The following is a 24,232-nucleotide window of genomic DNA, read 5'->3' as shown; positions in this document are numbered from 1 at the left end:
AAGTATAGTTGCTGGATCATATAAATAAGATGTTTAGTTTGGTAGGAAATTAACAAATTGGCTGTACATTTTGCATTTTGTCCAGCAGTGAATAAGAGCTCCTGTTGTTACACATCTTCACCAGCATTTGGTGTTGTGTTTTGGATTTTAACCATTCTAATAGGAGCCGTAGTGATATCTCATTGTCTTAATTTGCAGTTCCCTAAGGATATATAATGTTGGACATTTTTTTCATATGCTTCTTTGCCATTTGCCATTCTTTAGTGAGATGTCTTTGTAGAACTTTTGCTCCTTTTCAAATTTGTTTTCTTGTTGAATTTTAAGAGTTCTCTGTATATTTTAGATACCAATCCCTTATCAGACATTTTACAAATATTTTCTCCCAGTCTGTGACTTGCCTTTTCAAATCTCCTAATGAATTTTTTTTAAAGAGCAGGTGTTTTAAATTTTAGGCAGATTTTTAAATTTTTTCTTTCATGGATTGTACTTTTTCTATTGTATCTAAAAAGTTATTGCCCATCACAGTGTCACCTGGATTTTCTTCCTTGTTATCTTGTAGTTTTACATTTTCCATTTAGATCTTTGATACATGTTGAGTTAATTTTTGTGAACTGTGTGAAAGGTCATTTTTCCTTTTTTTGCATATGAATTCTAGTTTTTCTGTTACCACTTTTTGAGAAGATTAGTCTTTTTTGTTTTTTATTTTTATCTTTTCCTAGGTTTTCTTATCTCTTTATTGAAGTATAATTAATATACAATGTTATATTCATTTCAGGTGTACAACATACTGATTCAGCAGTTCTATACTCAGTACTCACCATGATAGTTACCATCTGTCACCAAAACAACATTATTACAATATGACTAATAGTATTCTTTGTGCTGTGACTAATCTCTGTGACTTATTCATTTTATAACTGGAAATTTGTTCCCTTAATACCCTTTGTTCATTTCACACACACCCCATCCCCTCTAGCAACCATCAATTTGTTTACTGTATTTAAAAGTTTGTTTCTTTCTTTGTTTGACATATTTCACCTAGCATACCATGTAGGTCCATTCATGTTGCAAATGGCAAGATCTTTTCTTTTCTTTTTTAATAGCTGAGTAATATTCCATTGTGTGCATACATATGCGTGTGCACACACACACACACAAACACACACACTACATCATCTTCATTCACCTGTCAGTGGACACTTAGGTTGCTTCCATATTGTGGCTGTTATAAATACTGCAGTAAACATAAGCATGCATATATCTTTTCAAATCAGTGTTTTTGTTTTCTTGGGTAAATACTCAGTAGAGGAATTATTAAGTTAATATGGTATTTCTGTTATCCTGTCTCCTTTGAAATGACTTTGTTCTTTTGTCAAAGATCATTTGATTATATGTGTGAATACATTTTGGATTCTCTTTTTTTGTTCCGCGGATCTATTTTTTCATCAGTACCACAGTCTCGATTACTGTCACTTCATGTAGTAAGTGGAAATCAGATAGTGTCAGTATTCTCTCTTTTTCTTTGGTATTGGTTATTCTGGCTCTTCTTCCTGTGCGTGTAGACTTTAAAATCACTTTGCTGATATTCACAAAATAATTTGGTGGGATTTTGATTGAGATTGTGTTGAATCTAACATTGAAAAAATATAAGAACCATGAATATAAACATAATATATTTATTTTTAATATACAATTTTTATTAAAGATGAGAAAAGAAACATTAATGGTTTTGTGAAGTCAAAATGTGACTCAGATTAGGAAATAAAGAAGAAAAATTCTCTTTCTCCTTGTCTTTTACACACGCACATCTCTACCTACTAGTCTAATGTGTGGGTCACAAGCCTTCAGATTAGCACAGAATCACACATTTTAGTAATCAAGAAGTTTGAATAGAAGTGAAGGATATAAGTATATGGGTATGGCCACATAATTTGGGGAGATTCCTTTAAAACTGCAATAAGGAGGGACGCCTGGGTGGTACAGTGGTTTGGTGCCTGCCTCCAGCTCAGGTCGTGACCTGATCGAGTCCCATGTCAGGCTCCCTGCATGGAACCTGCTTCTCCCTCTGCCTGTGTATCTGCCTCATCACTGTGTCTCTCATGAATAAATAAAATAATAAAATAAAATAAAAAATAAAAAAATAAAACTGCAATAAGGATTATGCAGTGATGTGATTATTAGGTGTGTGGATTGAATATCAGGTGCTGCTAATGTATGGATTCAATTTAAATGGGTTTTAAAAAATGCTTATCTCTTAGAGATTCACTTTTTTTTTAAGTTATTCTGATCCCATTTTGGGGGGGGTGATTTTATTGGCTATACTTACAACAATATTAAATAATATTGGTAATGGTGGACATTTCTTTCTCATGCTTCTGTAACTATTGAACTCATTTTTGCCTTAACCATACCTGTATTGGTTCAGTATTCAGTAGCCTACCTAGCCTATGGTCAGCTACATAGAATCTGCCTTTGCTAACACGCTGCTAACCATCCAGTGTATTGCCTAAAACAGCATGCAGTCTTCTGTTGCATTCACCGTCTAAGTTCTCTACCAGAAATCCACAATTGTTAAAATCTGTATACAAATACAGATTAATGCCTGTCAACTTAATATGAGTATTGTGTCCAATAATTCCTCTATTGTCTCATGTTTATTTTTCTTTACTTTCTTTATGTATTCATCCCTGGGTTTGTGCTTGCACTCTTGCAAAGTGATTTTACCTCTCATTCTGTTTCAAATGTTCAGATTCAAATGTGTGTTTCGTTTCATATGTTCAGATTCAAAAGTTCAGATTCAAATTCATCCATTCAGAATGTGGAATCTCAAAATCTTCATTATCTTTCTATCCTATTTTTTTCCTTTCCTGTTTTTAATAGTGTCCTCTTATTTCCTGAAAATAACCCGTTACCTATTTGCTTTCTGTTCCATCTTTGTCTTCTTTTGCCTCTTGATCTTCTCAGTTATCTTAATTTTATCCAGCAAAGTTCAGTAAGGTGTTATGTTATTTACAATGTATTGTCAGATGGTTTTACACCAAACACTCAAGTATAAACAAATCATGTAAAATTTACCAATTTGGGAATATAAGTGAAGGTTATATGGCATAATAGTGTTTTTTTGACATTTATATTAGAAAATTTTTTCAATATAAAGAAGTTGGAAATTATTTATAGTAATAATAATAATACAATAGCAATTAGTTTTTATTTAACATCTATATATCAGGCACTGTTCCACGCACTTTAACATATATTACCTCATTTTAGGCTTATATCAACCTAATGAGGTGTAAGTACTCTTATAATCATCATAATAGAGATCAAGAAAATGAAGGATATATAAAGTAGCTTGTCCAGTTACTAGCTAGTAAGTGACAGAGCTGAGATTTGAACTCAGGTTTCTGTGCAGGCAATATAATGGCTCTGCTTTCAGAGGGCTTGTGATCTAATTAGAAGTGTGATAGGTATATAGATTTCTTTAATTTGTACTAAATAAATTAAGGATCCTAAAGTGCTAATTTTATCTAGTTGAGGGAATCAGCAAGGGCTTTTAGAGAAAGTAACATTTTAGTATGCTGAGAACATGTAAGTTTCATTTTAGGTCTCATGGTAGAAGTGTTTGAAATGCAACCTAAGGTGGATGAACTTTATTTGGTGTGCACTGGAAAACAGTGAGAGTTAAAGAAACTATGGCACAAAGGCATTAAGTATTTTCAGTAGCTAGTTACTGTCTAGTCAGGATTTAAACCTTAATCTTAGGCAAGAGCTGCCTCTTTTATACCATTGTGGTTTTCTAGATACCAAATCTTTGATCCTGTATTATTTGTGATAAAGATTTGTGACTCTTCCTTTGAAAGTTTTTAATTCATTAGTTCCTTGCATGTGGTTGATATTTAGTCAACCTAAAATAAGCCTTATTCTGTACCTGATTCTCATATTTAGATTGCTGACCAGTCTCCTTCAGTCTCTTCCCTCTCTAATCTTTATTTTATTCACTTGATTACATAGAAAGTAAAGTTTAATTTGATTATTAACTGGGACTTTTTAATGTGACTGCTTCTAGATTATAATTTTAAAGTAGTACTTTTTATGTCACAGCTAAAGAACTTTAGAATTTCAGCAATGGAAGCTTGAAAAGAAACAACATAGTGCTTAAAATCCATGTTCCTTAATCATTCAGTGAAAGCAATAACAGAGATAAATAACAAGTAAAAAGCTACCTGGTCTCTGATACAGAGGAAAAGAATACATGGTCTGTGTCTTCATGAAGTTTATAATTTAGCACAGATTGCAAATGAATACAGTATACTATGTTAGGTACTATGGTGGGGCATACTAGAAGGGTCTGTGAAGGACACCTGTGGAAGTACCAAGCCCTGCTTTGGGGGATTAGGGAAGCTTTTCCTGAGGAAATGCCAACTAATTTAAGATGAAGAGGAGTTATCTTCTCCAGATCAAGTGTGCAGTGGAGGGCAGGCTGGGCAGCCTGGCCAGGAGTACAGAGAGATTGACATAGGTTTGGAGATGAGGGAGATTGTAGTGTGCTTCAGGTAATTGGCTGTGGATTAAGAAGTCCGTTTGAGGGAGGCAGATGTGTTGAAGGATGAAGTTAAAGAATAAATTGGATTCAAGCTATCTGTGGCCTCATAAGCCATATTTAAAGAGTCTCCTTGTCCCTGGAAAACATGCCTTGCACTTTGTACCATTGCTTTTCATTTTCTTTTTCCAGAAAGCCTTCGCTTTTCATTCCATCATATTCAAACCTGATGCTTTTATAGTTCATTCCAGGTTCTTTCCTGTCCAAGAAAACCTTCCAAAGTATGTCAACTTTTTTCTCTGAAAACTTCTCTTTATATGCCAGATGAGTCCATATTTTTGTTTTACTGCCTTGCTAACTTATTATTGCTGTCTTTTTTTTTTTATCATGCCGTGTATAGCTTGGCCAATTAAAGTCAAAAGCTAAAGAGCAGATGATCTATTCAAACAAGGAAAATAAATATAATATTTTTTTAGGCAAGGCCTGTCCCTAGAGTTTTTTGTTTCTCTAAGGAATAAGGTTTATTCATCAATGTGTAAAATACACAAGAAGGGGGAGGAGTACAGAAGATAATTGTGTTAATGAGAACTAGAACTGATTAGAAATTTTGGTAGAAACAAATTGAGTGTCTGAAATAAGCAAAATCAAAGGCTATGTGATAATGATAAATGATTTGTAATAATCTCTGCAATAATTTCATTACCCTATTTCTTTCTGAAATTATATTGTATATCTTTTCCCTCCCAACTTTTTCCTCTGCCCTTCTAGAGGCTCTCCCTATAGAGAATCTCCTTTGGGTCATTTTGAAAGCTATGGAGGGACCCCCTTTTTCCAGGCTCAGAAGATGTTTATAGATGTACCTGAAAATACAGTGATACTGGATGAGATGACACTCCGGCACATGGTCCAAGATTGTACTGCTGTAAAAACTCAGTTACTCAAACTGAAACGTCTGTTGCATCAGGTGAGTATATATGAACATTTTTAGCTCTAATATTTTGAATTGCAAAATGGATTGACTTTACTTTTTTTTAATTGGGTTTCTAATGTCTTCAAATTTCTGTAGAAATAATGCATGTAAATAGTATATAACTTTGGTGGGAGAAAACAAAATGGGATTTTGCATAATGCTTTCAGTACAATCTCCAACATTTATGAAATGTGTGATATTTTTTAGTAACCCAATTTTTCTCCTATATTCTTTTTTTATTTTTATAGTACCTACATTATAAGGTTGTTGACAGAATTAGAAATAGTATTTGTAAATTTAGAGATCTAATACCTGAAGTATAGTATTCAGGCAGTTAGTCATCAGTGGCTGCTACTATAATTTCAGCTGAGTAGGAAATAAACAGCAGTTTTTACTTATATAATCATAGTCATATAATTTAACTTTTATTTGAAACCTTCAAGTTTAGTCTTCCTCAGTCTTTTCATTTTTCACTTGAGAAAATCTAGACTCATAGCAGTGATAGGACTTGTCCAAAGATACAGGGTGAGCTGATGGTAGAACCTGGTTTCTCATTCAATAGTACATTTTTTTTCCGAATATAGGTCAGATACATAGCAGAAAACTAAGGAATAAAACACTAATTTAAAATCATGATTATGTTTGGTTAGTTTTAAACCTATTTTTATTTGTTGTAGACTAGCCACATTTTGCTTAAAATTATGGTTGAGGAAGAACAGTCTAGCTTTTCTGCTGAACTTACTTTCTGGATTACCTTTGTCAGGCTTGTATGTTACAGCTTCTTAGGAGCAGGGACCAATTCTTATAATTTCTGGTGTCCATCAAAACTAAACTCTTGATATATGCTCAGTTAAGGCTAACCGAAGTGAAATACAGCCCCTGTGTTAGTAATAGTAATGATGTTTAGTATAAGTATCCTGTTAAAGTCATGTAAATTGTTTTATAGATACTTGATTATGGATTTTTTGGACTGGTCTTCTCCATTCTTTATGGATGTTGGATTACTTTTTGAAAAGAAACCTTTCTAAATGCTAGCTGGGAGCAAGAAAGGGGAAGATCTTTTTCAGGTCTGAGATTCTTGGACTTCTCTAGAGGCAGAAAGAGATTTTATGATTGAAATATCTAGACATAGAGCATAGAATTTTAACTGTAACTAGGAGATAGACTGGTTTATAGTGTTTCTCTGCTCATTAGTCTGGGGAGATTTTTCTCATCAGAAGCTTCAGAGTCAAAGGAAGATATAGCAGAAGGTGTGGGGAATGGCTAAAATATGTTAGGTATCTACTTTGAATCAGTCATTGTATATACCACATAGCCTCTTTTGTGTCTGGGTTTATTGCCCTGAAGCATGAAGCATGATAAATACCAGCTAATCAGACCAGGCGTAATGGGAAAAGTAGCATGATTCAGGAGAGAAATACATGAATTGATAACCAGTGATAACCACCATAAAAATAGAAAACTTTTTTAAGAAAAACTGTAACTCTCTTAATAGCTCTTTTCTGTCATTGTATGACCTCCGAAGTTTTACAGTAAACACTGGTCAAGTTAACTTTACTTTTTGTTTATGCAGTGAAAAAATTATGAGAAGAAAAGTTGCAGAATTTTTTTAGGGCACCTTTGAAATTTCCCAAAATGGTAATAGAAATTAAAAGCTGAATGAGTCTAAGGTTTCATATAACTACCTCTATTTTTTCCCTATTCAGTATTACTAAATTTAAAGAAATTCAGTGTGATATAGTTTTTAAAAATTCACATAGTATTCAGAGACTTAATAAAAATCCAGTATTTTTGTCCTTCTCTCCATGTCAGCCAACCATTCTAGTCTGAACAGATAACCATCTGAAGATTTCTCTGGAGCTATCATGTAGGGCCTTCCTTTTGTCCTAATTCTGGGATTGGGTTCACTGTTTTTTGTATACCTTCTTTTTTGTTTGTTTACTCCCTCATTTTGCGAGAGTATATCTTTACTTTCTAAGAGTGGGCAAATGGATGGTAAATTTTTTTTTTTTTAGTTACTGCCTTATGGAAAATTTCTTTTGTCTACTCTAATATTTGATATTAATGGTTTGGCAGGGGTAGAAATGAATTTTCCCTTAGAAATCATTACTTTTCTAGGATTCAGGTTATCCGCTGGGAAGGGTCTACATTCTGATCCATTTTACATTTTATGTTGCCTGTTTATGTTATCTATCTGAGGGATTTGTAATCTTTTTTTTTTTTTCTGGCACTTTAATCTTTTATTTCTGGCATTATGTAATTTCACAATGATGTCCTGAGATTTGAGTTTTGTTTTAGTTGTTTGTATATTTCCCTCTTAATATATGAGTAATTTAGCATACTCTTTAGAGATTCATATAGTGTGAAATTTTCTTATTTCTATGATTTTTTTTTTACCCCATTTTCTCTGTATCTTTCTGGAATTCTTATTAATTGCTAACTAGGACTTCTGAATTGATTCTTAGTCTTATATCTTTTTCTTTCATACTTTCCTTTGGATTTGATTATCTTTTCTGGTATAGTTCTTCAATATCATTTTCCAGCTCTCCATTTCTGTTGAATTTCTTATCTTGGCAATTGTATCCTCAGTTTCCAAAAATTCTTTATTATATTCCATTCCTTATGTATATAATTTAATTTTTGTTTTGTCAGTAACTATATTGAGTGTTTTCTGTTAGGTTTTGTTAAGATTTCTCAGGTTCCTTGAATTACATCTCTTTTCTAAGTAGTCATTTTGTTCTTTGTGTTTATTTTGGTTTCTTTTGGAATCTTTCCTCAAATATCTAATGATTATCTGTTTATTAATATTTAAAAGTGAGGAACCAAAAAATTGATTCAGGACTCTTTGTACGTGGGCTGGGCTGGTCAGCCGGCTGGCTTGATTTTGTATTACTGGATGGATATTGGGAGACCCTCAGTATCTAGTGAGCAGAGGATTTTTCCTTCTTAGTTCTGTTTTCTCCAGAAAGGCAACCTGATTTTTTTTTATTTTATTTTATTTTTTTTTTTTTTGCTTGGAGTAGAGATAGAATACTGGAAGTTGGTTCTTGCCTTATGCTGACTTCCAGTTAATTCCCATCATAAAACACCCCTTCCTCCCCAGTCAGGCTCTGTGCTCAGTGGAGAGTGTGATTCTCCCTCTCTCTGTGTCCCTCCCCCCACTTGTGTGTGCTCTCTCCCTCAAATAAGTTTTTTTTAAATCTTTAAAAAAGATTTAATTAAATTTATAGAAAGGAAACTAAAAAGAAACTATTAATGAAAATATAAATAGCATAAAAATGATTTCTGTAGCCTAATTCTTAAGTGGAAACAACAGAATTTTATAGAGCTCCTGAGAACTTTACATATAAATATGTAAAAGTCCTATTACCTACTACTCAGTAAATGTATGTTAGATTGATTTTATTCCAACAGTTTTGTAATTGCCTTACCTGCCTTAGTTGCTGGTTATTCCTTAATCCAGTGTCCTCTCATTGCTGTCTTTATTTTCTTAATCACCAGGACCTGATCAAGAGGCCTTGCTTGATAAAAACAAATAGGAAACCACCTTTGCATTTTCTAGATTACCCCTGAGTGTCTATTACTTGTTTGAAGGAATTGCCTTTGAAATTAGTCTGGGTTCTCCAAAGAAAAAGAACCGAGAGAGAGAGAGAGAAGAGGAGAGAGGAGATGAGATTTATTTTAAGGAATTGGCTCATGTGATTATGGTGGTTGAGAAATCCCAAGATCGGCAGTTGACAAGCTAGAAACCTAGAACTGGTGGTATATAGTTCTAGTCTGAGTCTGAAGGCCTGAGAACCAGGAGAACCAACAGTTAAGTTGTGGAATGAGTCTGAATACAAAGGCAGCAGAAGACTGCTCAAAGGCAGTCAGACAGAGAGTGAATTTTCCTCTACTCCACCTTTTTTTCTATTCAGCCCTTCAGTGGGTTGGATGAGGCCCACCCACATAGGGGAGGCATTCTTTAAGTCCATGGATGGTAGTTTTGATAGAAGCATTGTAAGCAGAGAAGCAAATCCATATCTAGTGTCAATTCCAGTAAAGACAAAACGTTGTCCTTTTCATGATGGAAGTAGCCTAGTGCAATCTACCTGCCACCAGGTAGCTGGTTGATCATTGAAGGAGTGGTGCCATATGAAGGACTCAATATTGATCTCTGCTGCTGGCGAGTTAAGCACGAAGCAGTGACCATAGCCAAGGTGGCCATGTTGCTGACTCTGTGCATAACCTCCATCTCTGCCATCATTGCCATTTTTTTCATGAGCCTGATGGAGGATGACAGAAGTGGCTGGGGAAAGAGGCTGACTGGTATCCATGGAATGAATCAGAGTATCCACTTAATTCTTTAAATCCTCTTTTGCTGAGGTCACCCATTGGTGAGCATTCGCATGAGACATAAATATCTTGCTATTTTTTGCCCAGAGTTCAATCCATATATACTTCTTCCCCATTCCTTGTCTCCAGTTTTTCAGTCATGTTTCTTCTAAGTCCCTGACCATGGCCTGTATATTGGTATATAATTGCATTTCTGGACATTTCTCCTTCTAAGCAGAGTGAACAACCACATGCAGTGCTTGAAATTCTGTCTACTGGAAAGATTTCCCTTCAGTGCTATCCTTCTGGGATGTACCAGAAAGGAGCTGTAGTGTTGCACTGAACACTTTGAGATGTTGTCTGCATATTGTATGGAACCATCTGTTAAATCAGACCTGAGTCTTCTCTTCCTCTGTCAGCTGATTCTAGGAAACTCCCCATGAAGCCATAGTGTAGTTTGGGAGAGAGAAGGCGGTGTAGCAGGAGTGGGGACAATGGGCATTTGAGCCACTTCTTTCATGTAAGTTATTTGTATCCTTAGGGCCTATTTAGGCCCAATCAAATTTATACCACTTCTGATTGATGATGGAATGTTTCTGTGCACCCACAACTTTATGACTTTGTGTGTCAGATAATAAATACCCTGTTCATGATGGGCAGCTCAGGTAGCATGGTAACTTGGTGGCTCAAGATTAAGCATTCAGTCACTACTAAGACACAGTAACAGGCCAAAAGCTGTATCTCCAAAGGACTGTAGTTATCTGCAGAGGATGGCAGGGCTTTGCTCCAAAATCGTAAGGGCCTGCACTGAGACTCATCTTTCAAGGGCCTGCTGTAGTCTCCAAATGGTATCCCTATCTGTCACTGAAACTTCCATACCATACGATCCATGGAGCAGAGCAGCTTGCACAGCAGCCTGGACCTGTTGTAGAACCTCCTGGGTCCTACTCAAAACTAGCAGCTATTTGGGTCACTTGGTAAATGGGCCAGAATAACACATCCAAACAAGGAATATGTTACCTCCAAAATCCAAACATGCCTACTAGGTACTATACAACTTTTTTGGTTATAGAAAGATATAGATAGTGACTTATTCTTCACCTTAGGATATTGTGACATGCCCATGGTCCTTACTCCTTCTTGCTGCCGCCTTTTTCTACAAACAATTGTTTATATTCCTTTTGTGTTCCTGGCAGTTAAGGGTAAATTGATGATTGGACAGTGCTATTCAGAGTAGCTCATACAAGTGTTTGTTATTAGTCCATGGAGAGTTAAAGTAGCTCTTGCCAGAATAGAAAACACATTTCATCCTTCTTATAGAAATTCTTGCTATCAAAGAAAAAACCCAAAACTTAAACTGTGTTTAGTGACTAGTTGATTTATAGTTTGGTGCAAGCTTTTTTGCGTATCACAGACAGAATATAGTTTGTACCAGAAATGATCTGCAAATCAAACTGTAAATCACACTGGTGAAAGTTACTATCCTTACTTGTGAAAGAGAAGTCCAGGGAATGAAAAAGATATGCAATCAAGTATTACACTAGAGGTATCTTTACGTAGTATATGAAATAGAAAAATTGCTCTGGGAATGGAGATGAAAAAATTCACTCTATGGCATTATGGAGATGTGAAACTGTAAGCTGAATTTGTTAGGTGCAGAATTTGGGGGAGATAGTATGAATATAGTTATAGGTTCTTGAGAGCATGAACTACATTTGTCATAATGACTATGGGAAAACCCATGCGTATATAAGATAATAAAGAGAAAGCCAGAAAAAGCAGTGCTTACCTGATACACTTTGAGGTAACTATTAATACAACTTCTTACTGTAAAAATGTTTATTATTAAGAATAATTAAGCATTTATACTGCATTTATATTGGGATCTGTATTTCAGTAACTAAATCCTTAATGAAATAGGGTGGAAGTTTGCTGAAGAATGCCAGCAAATAAATGTAGAAAGTGTGATAAAATTAGAGAAACATTATTTTACAAACCCTAAAGAAATTTCTGCTTTATGCCAATATTATTAGTTGTTGTTATAAATGTTAGATAAATGGGCAGTGGGTTCCTAGTCAGTTAGTGTGTCAAAATAACATCATATAAATTATTTGTAGTTACAAGAGAAAAATATACTTGTTCACTGAAGAAATCAAACTGTCATCACCCCAATCCTGAGATGGTTTTCCCATTATTGAGTTGAGTTATCCTGAGAGTATGTATCTGCTCATGTGATACATGTAATTGTGCATACTATATTCTAGCAAAACCATTTAATTTTAATTCCTCAAGCCATTGCTTAACAACTTCCTTTTTATACAAGAAAAAGAGAGGAAGGAGCCAAACAAATTCACATTTGGAAATTCTGTAGGAAAAATAGTAATATTCTTTTTAGCTTATTAGTGTCCAAAAAGTTGGTGCGGGGAGGTGAAAGTGCTACACTGAAAGAAATTTAAGGGACAACTAGATGTAATGTGAGATTCTAAATTGATATTTGTTTGACAGATCAACTATGGCAGACATTTTTGGCCCATTGAGGGAAGTTTTGAATATGGCTTATGTCTTAGATGAGGTAAAAATTTTCTGAAATGGCAAGATAGAGATTGTTGACTAAAGAAATGTTATAAAACAGTATACGCATTAGAATCATATATATTTACATATATCTATATATGTGTATCTCCAGAAGGAAATGCACTAAGGTGTTAATAGTGATGATACCTGGATGGTGAGCATGCGATGTTTTTTTTTTTCTAAATCGACATTTTCTCATTTCTAAATTTCTATAATATGTATTTACTATTTTGGAGAAAAAAAGTTATTGAAATAGTCCACATCCTATTAAAAGATCAGTTTGTAATGGGTTGTGGTTTCACTGTAGGATGTTAGAGAAGAAGCAATAGTGATAGGCTTAGGGCAGATTGTAAAGGGCCTGTGGGCCACAAAAGGTGCTTGAACATTACTCTTTAGGCAGTAGTAAGCCAGATGAGTGGCCTGGCCTGCTTGGTATTTTAAAAATATTATTTGAAGGGATTTTCAGAAAATGAATATCAGAGGGAATGGGTTAAATCATAATATTTAGGAGAGTGTTTCAGAATCCAAGTTTTAGCCTAAATTTGTTAAATTTAATTGCTTTGAAAATAGTTAAAATTGTGTTCTCTTTCATGCATATGTCCTACAGAATTGTGTATGTAAAGCTTTTATGTAGTTGTCTATATTGCATACCGAGCATTTTTCTAATGCACATTATCTCTAGTCATTGAAAAGTAGGTGAGGGATCCCTGGGTGGCGCAGCGGTTTGGCGCCTGCCTTTGGCCCAGGGCGTGATCCTGGAGACCCAGGATCGAATCCCACGTCAGGCTCCCGGTGCATGGAGCCTGCTTCTCCCTCTGCCTGTGTCTCTGCCTCTCTCTCTCTCTCTCTCTCTCTCTCTCTCTCTCATAAATAAATTAAAAAATTAAAAAAAAAAGAAAAGTAGGTGAAACTTGCTTTATCTTACAGCTGAAGAAGTTGAGGCTCAGAAAGCTAATTAGTGAGGCAGCTGGGTAGCTCAGTTGGTTAAGTGTCAGACTCTTGATTTCAGCTCAGGTCATGATCTCAGTGTCATGAGAGCGAGCTGCATAGGGCTCTGAGCTCAAGGAGAAGGAGGAGTCTGCTTCTCTCCTTTCCCCCTCTGGTCCCCCCACCCCCCCCAACACTCCCTCCCCCTGCCCACAGGCTCGCTCTCCAAATTAAATAAATAAATCTTAAAAATAAAAGATAGCTAATTAGTTATAAAACTAGGATTTTTTTTTACCTCAATCTTCATGATTCCAAGGCCTGTTGCACACAGTGGCATTCTTAGGCGATTCACTGGGGGACAACAGGGAGAGGAAGGAGACTGTGAAGGCAACTTCTCGCTATCACATCACCCTGCATCACCTCAGCCAATCCCACAGCTTTGGAATCTTTATTAAATAGGCCTCTATATTTAAGCATTCACCTGAACAGAGTTCTCATTGCACACAATGAGAAAATTTTAAGATTTAAAATTGTAAACCATTGTATTTGGCCTTTGATCCGGTTTTTGTTATATGTAGTTCAAGGTTATTTCACAGTTTAAGCAACACTTTCATGTACCCTATTTTCTTTATTACAATGACACCGTGGGACAGAGAGGATTGCAGTAATCTTATTTTAATGACAGAGCATTGAGATTCCCAGATTTAATTATTTTTATTAAGGTCACACAGTTGCATTCTAATGCAGAATTATTTTTAAACTAAGGGCTTTTGAAATCTTTTAGCTTATCACTTCATGTGTTGCCTAATTTAGGGAATTTTAAATAAGAATTTTGATCTGATCTGAAGAACATGGGGACATACAGAAAAAATAATTTTTAGTGTTTTGTCTCCTTACTTTAATTCTATATGTCCTGTTTCAAACACTTGAAGCATAATATGCATGTAGAGAAGGGTGTAGTTAATAAATGTCTATTTCAGTTTTCACAAACTGAAAATATACATGTAGACAGCACCCGATAAGAAATAGAACATTACCAAAACCCCAAACAGAAGCATCCACTGTCCCTCATTTTTAATGACTATTGATTTTTGAAAACAGATTTGTTTCTTTATGTTTGAACTTTATATAAGTGAAATTATATATACTCTATTGTATTTGGCTTCTTTTGCTCAACATTTTGTAAGTCATCCATTTTCTGCATTTATTCACATTGCTATAAATAAGAATATTACATGATGTGAATATACACAGTTTATTTGTTCTACAGTTAATATTTAGCAGTTTTTTAGTTGGGATTATTATGAATAATGCTGCTATACTATTGGTGAACATATGTGATATGTGCATTTTTGTTGTGTCTATGTGAGTGGAATGGCTGATTCATAAAGTATGTAGATATTCAGGTTTAGTATGTAGTACAAAAAACAGTTTTCCAAAGTGGTTATGCTCATCCATTTTCTTGCCTCTCATTTCTTTTTATTATTTTCCCTGTTTGCTTTTATCACATTATCATTGTCAGTATCTCTTTTGACCCTAGGGTAGGAAGTGAAGACTCTTAAAATGTAATAATGAGAAGAGCATGATGACACCTCTGACATTTTCTTTGGGATTGTGAAATAATCGGTCCTGATGATTCATACCCTATCTACCTGTTTGGGGGATAAAAATAAATGTATAATTGTGTTTTATGAACTGTCAAGTGTAAATACAAATGTTTTATTTAATTATTTCCTTTCACCTTCAATGTTGAGAATAAAACCAGCAATTTTTCCCTCATATAATGCTCCTGTCTGCCCTCTACCATCGCTCTTGCTCTCTGTGTGAGTGTGTGTGTGCGTGTGCGTGTGTGTGTGCGTGTGTTCAGGAGCAGCGGCGGCAGCAGCAGCATCCTAGGTGAGTGTACTGAATTAAGGAGCTGCTGAAATAATGCCTTTTGATCGTGGAGAACCACAGAAAAGCCAGGGAACGCATGCTTCTCTATCTTCAGACTTCTTTCATCATTCCAGGAGAAAAAAAAAGTTTATGAAATCTACATGGAAAGCACATGTACAACATAAGGGTATGGTTAAATGAGTAAATGTGAACAGGTTTATACTTAATGCCCAGGCTAATAAATGAGGCATTGAGAAGCTCCTGTATATTCCTTCCTGATGGCAGTGCCGTCTCTTCCAGAATCTAGCATTTCCCTTGTCTGTTAATTTTTAACCATCTATATTTGTAGTCCTGTGGATACTAGTTTTGCTTCTTTTTCTTTTTTTTTTAAGATTTTATTTATCCATTTGTGAGAGAGAGAGCACGGACATGAGTGGGGAGGCGGGGAGAGGGAGAAGCTGGCTCCCCATGGAGCAGGGAGCCCAATGCAAGGCTTCATCCCAGGACCCCAGGATCATGACCCCAGCTGAAGGCAGACACTTAACCAACTGAGCCACCCAGGAACCTCAGTTTTACTTCTTTTAGAACTTTATATAAATGAAATTATACTAAAAGCGTTTCTCTGTGACTTCTTTTATTCATCATTTTAAGGTTCATTTATACTTATGTTCTGTTTCGTAAATTTTCATTTCTGAATTTTATGAACAAACAATAATTTCTTTGCCCATTTTACTCTTGGTGTACATTTTGTTTCTTTCCAATATTTTTTTTGCTGTCACAAATAATATGAACGTTTTCCTTGTACATGTGTGAAAACTTCTGAATAAATTAAGAGTGAAATTTCTGATCATGGAACACAGAAATATTGTACTCAAGAAATTTCATACTATTTCCCAAAATTGTTCAATGTGTTTCACTCCCCTTAAGTAGTATATGCTGTTTTCCATTGTTCTACATCTGTTCAACATTTGGTATTATCCAACTTCTTAATTTTTCATGTGATGGGAATATAGTGATATTTAATTATGGTTTTATTCTGCATTTCCCTGACTAGTAATAAAGTTGAGCTTCTTTGTGTATTTATGGAATATGTGCTTGGTCATGCCTTTTGTCTCTCTTTTAGAGGTTTTTTGTATATTCTAAATGTAAGTATTTAGTTATATGTCTTCGCTTCTGTAGCCTCCTTTTTCATTCTGTGTTATCTTCTCATAAACAAATATTATCAATTATAATATAATTGAGTTTATCAGACTATTTTTTGTGGTTTTCTCTTTCGGAAATCTTTAAGAAATCTCTTCTTGCCCTGAGATTATAGACATAATCTCCCTTACTTTTCTAAAAATAGTAAGTTTTGACCTTCTCAATTAAATTGCAAAGACTTTGTAATTGATTTCAGTGTGTGTAAGTATGAGATAGAGATCGACTTTCATTTTTTTTTTAAGTTTTTATTTATTCATGAGAGACACAGAGAGACAGAGACACAGGCAGAGGGAGAAGCAGGCTCCACGCAGGGAGCCCAAGGTGCGACTCGATCCAGGGACTCCAGGATCATGCCCTGAGCCAAAGGCAGATGCTTAACCGCTGAGCTACCCAGGCGTCCCTCATTTTTTTTCTATATGAATAATCATATAGTGGGTCCAATACTAAAACTATTAAGAGTCCACTCTTTTTCCTCTGACATGCAGTGCTGGTCCATATATGTGATACTATCCCTGTTTCAAGAAACACAATCTAATTTTTATAGTAGGGCTTGAAAATGCATTATCATGGTTCCCTATCTTGTTCTTCTGCTTAAGTATCTTAACTATGCTAAAGTCTTTTGTTTTTTCATAAAATGTTGGAATCATTTTGTTGAGTCCTATGAAAATTGTTTTGGGATTTTAATGGGAATAACAATGAACTAATAATAGATCAATTTCAGAAAGAATTAACATCTTACAATATTTAGACTTACTATCCAAAACCATGATATATAGGTCCATTGATTCAGTTTTAAGAGGTATTTTTAATAAAGTTTTATAGTTTTATTTAAAAAACTTGTATAATTTTTTTAGATTTATTTCCAGTTCTTAAAAGTTTTTGTTGCTATTTTAAGTCCTATCATTTTCTAATGGATTGTTACTGGTTTACAGAAATGCAATAGACTCTTGATATAAAGAGTTTGTATCCAGTAACCTAGATACAGTTATTACTTATTTAATAATTTATCCATAGATTTATTTGGAATTTTTTATTTATATTATCATATAATCTGCAATAATGACAGTTCTTTTTCCTTCTCAGTGTTTGTATTTTTCCTTACTTTATGTGCTGGCTGGGAACTCCAGTTTAATACTGAATTGTTCCTGTTTTGCTCCAAACTTAACAGGAGTGCTTTCAATGTTTGAATGTTAAGCATGACATTTTACTGTATCCTTTTGGGGATACCCTTTATGAGGTGAAGGAAATGTGTTTTTTATTTTGTTTTTAATGTTTAAAAAAAAACATTCTCCTTCTTACAAAAACATTTTAAGTACTTTCTTCATTTCATATTTCTTCCCCTGAACAGTATGAGAGTAAGTTGCTTGCTGAAGTACATCACTGCCAAATATTAAATGTATATTTCCTACAAATAAAGATTTTCTCTTGTGTAGCCACAATGTAGTCATCAAAATCAGGGAGTGAACACTGATGCATTATTACCATGTAATCTTCACAGCTTGCCATTAGTTATGTCCACTATAGCAAAAAGATCCAGTTTAGAATCACATACTGTTTTTAATTGTCATTGTCTCTGGTTTTCTTCAAACTGCAATACTTCCTCAGTTTTCCCTTAGCTTTGATGACCTTGACACTTTTTAATATTATAGGCCAATTATTCTACAGAATGCCCCTCAGTTTGGGTTTGTCTGTGTAGCCGTATGATTCAGGTTCTACATCTTCAATAGGGATGTCACAGAAACAGCGCTGCATTGTTCTCATTGCCTTTTGCTCATTGTCAGGTGGCTCATGATTTTGGTTTTCTCGTTAGTGATACTACCTTTCATGACTTGATAAAGGTATTGTCTGCTAGGCTTCTCAACTGTAACATTACTCTTTTCCCCTTTATTAGTATTTTGTTGGGAAGAATTTTGAAACTATATAAATATTGTATTCCTTGTCATATTTCCATTTAACCCAGTGATTTATTTATTATAATTATGCATATACACATAGTTCCTTATTTTATGTCATCAATCTGTGAATATAATTTATTTTGATACTCACACTGTCCATGATTTGGAATTTGAGAACTCTTTTGGGTTGGCTTCTTTGTATTTTTGACTTGTACCCATCATTCTTTGAATACTTTTTTGGAAATGTAAGATATCCCATTCTTATTAAATATTTTCCCTATTCCGGGAATCCCTGGGTGGCTCAGTGGTTTAGTGCCTTTCTTTGGCCCAGGGCACGATCCCGGGATCCCGGGATCGGATCCCGCATTGGGCTCCTGGCATGGAGCCTGCTTCTCCCTCTGCCTGTGTCTCTGCCTCTCTCTCCTCTCTCTATGACTATCATGAGTAAATTTAAAAAATTCTTAAAAAAAATAAATAAATAGAATCTTTTAAAAAAAAATAGTTTCCCTATTCCTGTCTGGAAACAGCCATTTTTTCAAGGAACCCTGGTTACTTCTAGTGGAGAATGATATTTAGAAGCCAAGATCTGGGGGCTAGGTGTGCTTATTGTTAATGACTTGTCAGTGCCCTTAAGCCCTCTCAGGGCCTGAGAGTATGCATGGATGTATTTGTGGGTGTTTATATGGATACTTCTGACTATATTTCTGTATCTGTCTCTATGTATTGAAGCTGTGGGTTTATTATCATAAGCTTAATCCAATGTAAATACAGCATTTCTCTTTTTCTGTGTTTATAATTCTCTCCTCCAACAGTGAGAACTTTTTTTTCTTTAATATGTTTATTCATTTCATCAATCCTCTGTGTTCACCTTCCTTACTCTGCTTGGGCTCTGATGCCTTGTCATCCAGCCCCATGGATTTGGACACTCCTTACTAGTCTCACTCTCCATTTGGATGCTTCCTTACTCTGCTTGGGCTTGATACCACATGTCCATTGATACCAGCACATGGACACCTTTCTTGTCCTAGTTGGTTCTGACACCTGACACTAGTTCTTTTCCTGTATAGATGCCCTCTTCATGCTGTTTGAGTTCTAGTAGTCCTCTGCCAGCCCACACCATGTGTGTGTGCCCACCTCAGTCTGCTTGGATCCTGGCAGTCCATTCCAGGCTGCCCATTAGTGCATGTGCCCTTCTCATTCTACTCAGGCTTGACTCTGCTATCACATGGTCCCCTCCTCCCTCTGTGAATGTCCTTTTTACTCCTGTGGACTCTGACATGCCTGGTAAGCTGCCCCTCTGCAGGAACATATTCTTTACGTAGGCTTTTTTAGGGTAGAGACTTATCTTGCTCTGTCTCACCTAATGGCTTGTTCAGGAAGGGAAAAGATAGTGAAGAGGAAGAAGGAGCAAGTTAGAAAAAGAAATTTTATCAGCTTCATTAAGGTAGAATTACATTCAAATAAAGTACACCCATTTTCTTTATACGGTTTCTTTATACGGTTTACATTTTTTAAAAATTTTTATTTATTTATGATAGTCACACACAGAGAGAGAGAGAGGCAGAGACATAGGCAGAGGGAGAAGCAGGCTCCATGCACCGAGAGCCCGATGTGGGATTCGATCCCGGGTCTCCAGGATCGCGTCCTGGGCCAAAAGCAGGCGCTAAACCGCTGCGCCACCCAGGGATCCCTATACAGTTTACATTTTGATAAATATGTCTACATTTGTAGATAAAGAGTATTTTTATGGCTGCAGAAATCCTCTTCTTTCCCTTTGGAGACTCTCAAACCTGTCCCAGGCAGCCATTGCTCTGCTTCCTGTTACTAAGTTTTGTCTTTTCTAGAAATTTATCTAAATGAGATCATCCAATGTGTACTCTTTTTGTTTCTGGGTTCTTTCACTAACGATCATGGTTTTGATATTCATCTGTGTTATTGAGGTTATCAGTAGTTCATTCCTTTTTATTACTGAAGAGCATTTTGTTGTGTGTGTATACATATACACATATATAGATACTACAACTTTGTTTTTACTCATTTACCTGTTGATAGACCTTTGAGTTGTTTTTAGGTGTGGGATAATTGGGATAATGCTGAATTTCTAAATATTAATGATGAAAATTAACAAAAATGAATGTAATTTCAAAAAATAATAATGTGAATTTAGACCAGTTCTTCCACTTGTTTGTTGTGTGGTCTTGGACAAATTACCTATAAAAGATACAGAGAATATAATAGCTCCTATTTTGGGACTGCTGTAAAGAATACATGAGGAAATTTGGATAAAGTGCTAAGCATAATGTCTGATACATGGAAAACAATGAATAAATGTGAGGTATTACTAATAATATATAAGATGTGTAAAATAAAAAATGTGAAGGTCAGGGATTTTTAATTGCTTGCATTGCTCAAAATTTTATGTGGCTACTCAAAAAGCTAATACCATTTACTTTAGTATTCATTTAATTAGTGTTATTCCATCATTTAGAATATTTTATTAAGCATCTGTTGAGTACTAAGACTATAGTAATAATGAAGATAAAAAGAAAGGCGGCACAATTCTTGTCTTTTTTTTTTTTAAGATTTTATTTATTTATTCATGAGAGACAGAGAGAGAGAGGCAGAGACACAGGCAGAGGGAGAAGCAGGCTCCGTGCAGGGAGCCCGACGTGGGACTCGATCCCGGGTCTCCAGGATAACGCCCTGGGCCGAAGGCAGTGCTAAACCGCTGAGCCACCAGGGCTGCCCACAATTCTTGTCTTTTATGTAGTGTTTTCTTCTTAAAATTATACATTACAACTGGCTAGTGGGTTTTGAAATAAATTTTGACCATTGTAACTAGAATTTTTTCCTAATAAAATAGTCTAGGCACTATCAGGGGGCATCACATATAGCAAAGACAAATATCGTTTTTGAATTTGTTTTTAACGTGATATTTATAACTGTCCACTATCTGTTCTTACATTCTTATTTAGATATATAGACACATACATGCACACATATTCATGAATATGTAACTTGGTGTGATATAAATATACTTTTTATTGTGGGTTATGGTTTCCCCCAAAATAAGCCTGTTCTAATACATAAACAATGCTATACTTAAAACTCCAAGATTATAAACCATAGATTTAAATAGAAAATAATGAAATGATTGCTGCATCAATAAAACATTAAATCATTGGTAAATACTCTAAAAGATATTTGTGACATTTTATAAAGACTCCTGCAAAATTTTGTATAAAAGAGTTGAAGGAAATACGTATGTTCTATAAGAAGACTAAGTTTTGCTAAGTGTTGCAAAAATTAACTTACTCCTACGGATATTAATATTGTAACCAAGACAGCTACCTTATAGTCTAGGAAAACATATAAGCATTAAATAATTATAAAAATGTTGTGTTACAAAGGACAAAAGATAAGTTACAAACTGAATAAATGGTTGGAACTTAATAGTTCTTCCCAGTACTATTTTTATAGATGTAATATCATTTTAGTCAAAATCAAAACACCTTTATTTGTGGTATTCATGAAAGTGGCTCCAAAATTGTTAACACCAAAGAGCTTATTTTTTGCATTCTTTGAAAAAGACAAGAAAAAGACAAAAAGAGAAAGGGGGGTGGGAGGGAACTCTTTAGAGCAGGATATAGTACTGACACAAATAGAAACATAAAGCAGCAGAAAAAAATAGAAAATGCAGACACATGGGCTGAAGGATCTAAAAAACAATTGGACGCAGTAGGATTATAAAGTAAATGTTGAGGAAAAACTCATATAGAAGCAGTTATTTTAAAAAAGCAGTTATTTAGTTCATACTATAGTAAACAGATGATTTAAAGAGTTTATTTTTTAAATTAAAACAAAGTAGAAGAAATTTATAACTAACATTTTCAAGTGACAAAAGGAACCTATAGGAAAGGATATCCTGACTCAGATACATACAATTTGGTTCAATATGAAAGTCTAAACAGAAGAAATTTGAAAATAGTGTTTGCTTACAATATTACTAGTCTATCCGTATATAACAATTTGAATGCCAGATTTTTATGTTTTAAAAATATCTTTTTTTCCACCCATTTGTTAGGATCCCCTCATCTCTGAAGCACTTATTGAAAATCAGGCTTTATACATTTCTATTTTAGAAATCCTCTCAAATATAGCTTGAATGATTAGATGTTAAATCCCTTAGGTGAATTACAGCATAACTCAAAAATTATTCTCAGTGACATTGTAGAGTCTATGTGATGTGATTGTTCATCCATATACTTTTGTTTTTAAAAAGAGCAACTTTTCAAAAAGAAAATGAAAAAATCAATCTCTCCTCTTCCTCTACTCCCTTTCCTAGGATGCCTCTTGTGATTATGTTGTAGCATATCTGAAAAACAAGGCAGCTTTGTTGACATCACTGATGATGCTTGTCAGCAGAGATTGGTCAACGCTGCCAAACTTTTTTGTTAGTCATTTCAAGTATCTATGTCCATTGCAGCTGCTCTGGAACTCCTAGGAAGATCCCAGATTTTGCAAACTCATGGAAGAACCACCTGGGTAAGATGGAGTTTGTTATAGGATTTTCCAATAAGTTAATATGTGGAAGATTCATAATATTAGAACAAAAGTTTATCTTGATGCTATGTCAAAACAGAAAAGTGGAAGATGACTTGCAGACAGCGGTCTCCTAATGCTCTTAGAATAAAGGAAAGTTTATTTATCTTTTTGAATCTTTAATAATATGTGAATGGCATTTGAGTTAATTAAGGTTAATTGTATTTAGACTTCAAAAATCCTAACTAGAACCCATAGAAACTGCTGAGACACTTTACTCAATAAAGCAACCCAGTATACATGGACAGTCTGTTAACTATGAATTGCTTATTTTTTGTGTAGTAGTGTGTTGTGGTTATTAGTATTTTAAAATCTATGCATTTGTTAAATATGTTTATGCAAAATATTTAGGACTGTGACAGCATTGTTCAATAAATGTTAGTTTCTTAGTATATGTAATATGAAGCACAAACCTCACATGCATGATTGTTACTCAGTTTTTTAAAAAGAGAAAATTTTCTATCCATTCCCCCTCTAATGCTTAAAGAAGCTCTTCCCAATTTTGGTTTGGACACTTTTTATTTGAGTCAAGGTTTAATAGTATTACCATTGGTTAGTGTCAGTTATTTGGAGGGGAGATGGTTTTTTAATTGATTCAGTTGGAGATTTTATTCATGATCTCTAAGCTCTTGTGGTTTGATGGAAATAAATTTTTCCCTCTTTGATTGCCTAAATCTGGACTGCTAGACAGTTTATGTTTAAAAAAAATTGGATTTTTTTTCTTTGAGGCATTGTAAATAACTTAAACATTAGTAACTCTCAATTGTTTTGGCCTATATTATAAATCTATTTCATTTAGAATAATATTTTTTCAATTTTCAAAAATAGTGGTTTGTGTATGTGCTTTCATTTTCTATTGATTCCTAATCTTGGTACATTAACAATAAAGGATATCTATCTGATACAAGTTCTTTGGAATGTGTCGATGTTTGCTTTTGTATCCTAAAGCAGGAGCTAGAAAACTTTTCCTTAGAAGGCCAGCCACATAGTAAACATTTTAGCTTTTTTCTTTTCTTTTTATTATTATTATTTTTAAAATTTATTCATGAGAGATACAGAGAGAGAGAGAGAGAGAGAGAGGCAGAGACACAGGCAGAGGGAGAAGCAGGCTCCATGCAGAGAGCCTGATGTGGGACTGGATCCCAGGACTCTGGGATCACGCCCCGGGGCTGAAGGTGGCGCTAAACTGCTGAGCCACCGGGCTGCCCCACATTTTAGCTTTTTTGGGCAAGAAGCAAAATTGCAGCTCTTAGTCGATATTTATAAAATCATTTAAAATTCAATCATTTAAAACTGTAAAAGCCATTCTTAGCTCATGGACTATAATAAAAATAG

General features: G+C 34.8%; 1 protein-coding gene across 7 annotated transcripts in view; it reads left to right on the top strand.

The window, feature by feature from the left end:
- Positions 1 to 24,232, top strand: part of CCSER2 (coiled-coil serine rich protein 2) — a 176,123-nt gene that overhangs the window by 100,719 nt on the left and 51,172 nt on the right. For 6 of the 7 annotated variants that reach the window (XM_055325312.1, XM_055325313.1, XM_055325314.1 and 3 more), the window contains one exon: positions 5,309 to 5,504. In XM_055325312.1, the coding sequence (XP_055181287.1) occupies positions 5,309 to 5,504 (196 nt within the window). Of the gene's footprint in view, positions 1 to 5,308; positions 5,505 to 22,781; positions 22,848 to 24,232 lie in introns of those variants that run through there. The other variant, XM_055325317.1, reaches the window with a different exon arrangement.

This window comes from Nyctereutes procyonoides, unplaced genomic scaffold, assembly GCF_905146905.1.
Source record: "Nyctereutes procyonoides isolate TBG_1078 unplaced genomic scaffold, NYPRO_anot_genome, whole genome shotgun sequence".
NCBI lineage: Eukaryota > Metazoa > Chordata > Mammalia > Carnivora > Canidae > Nyctereutes > Nyctereutes procyonoides.
Note: the sequence above shows the minus strand (reverse complement) of the source record. Positions and strands in the feature narration are given on the sequence as shown.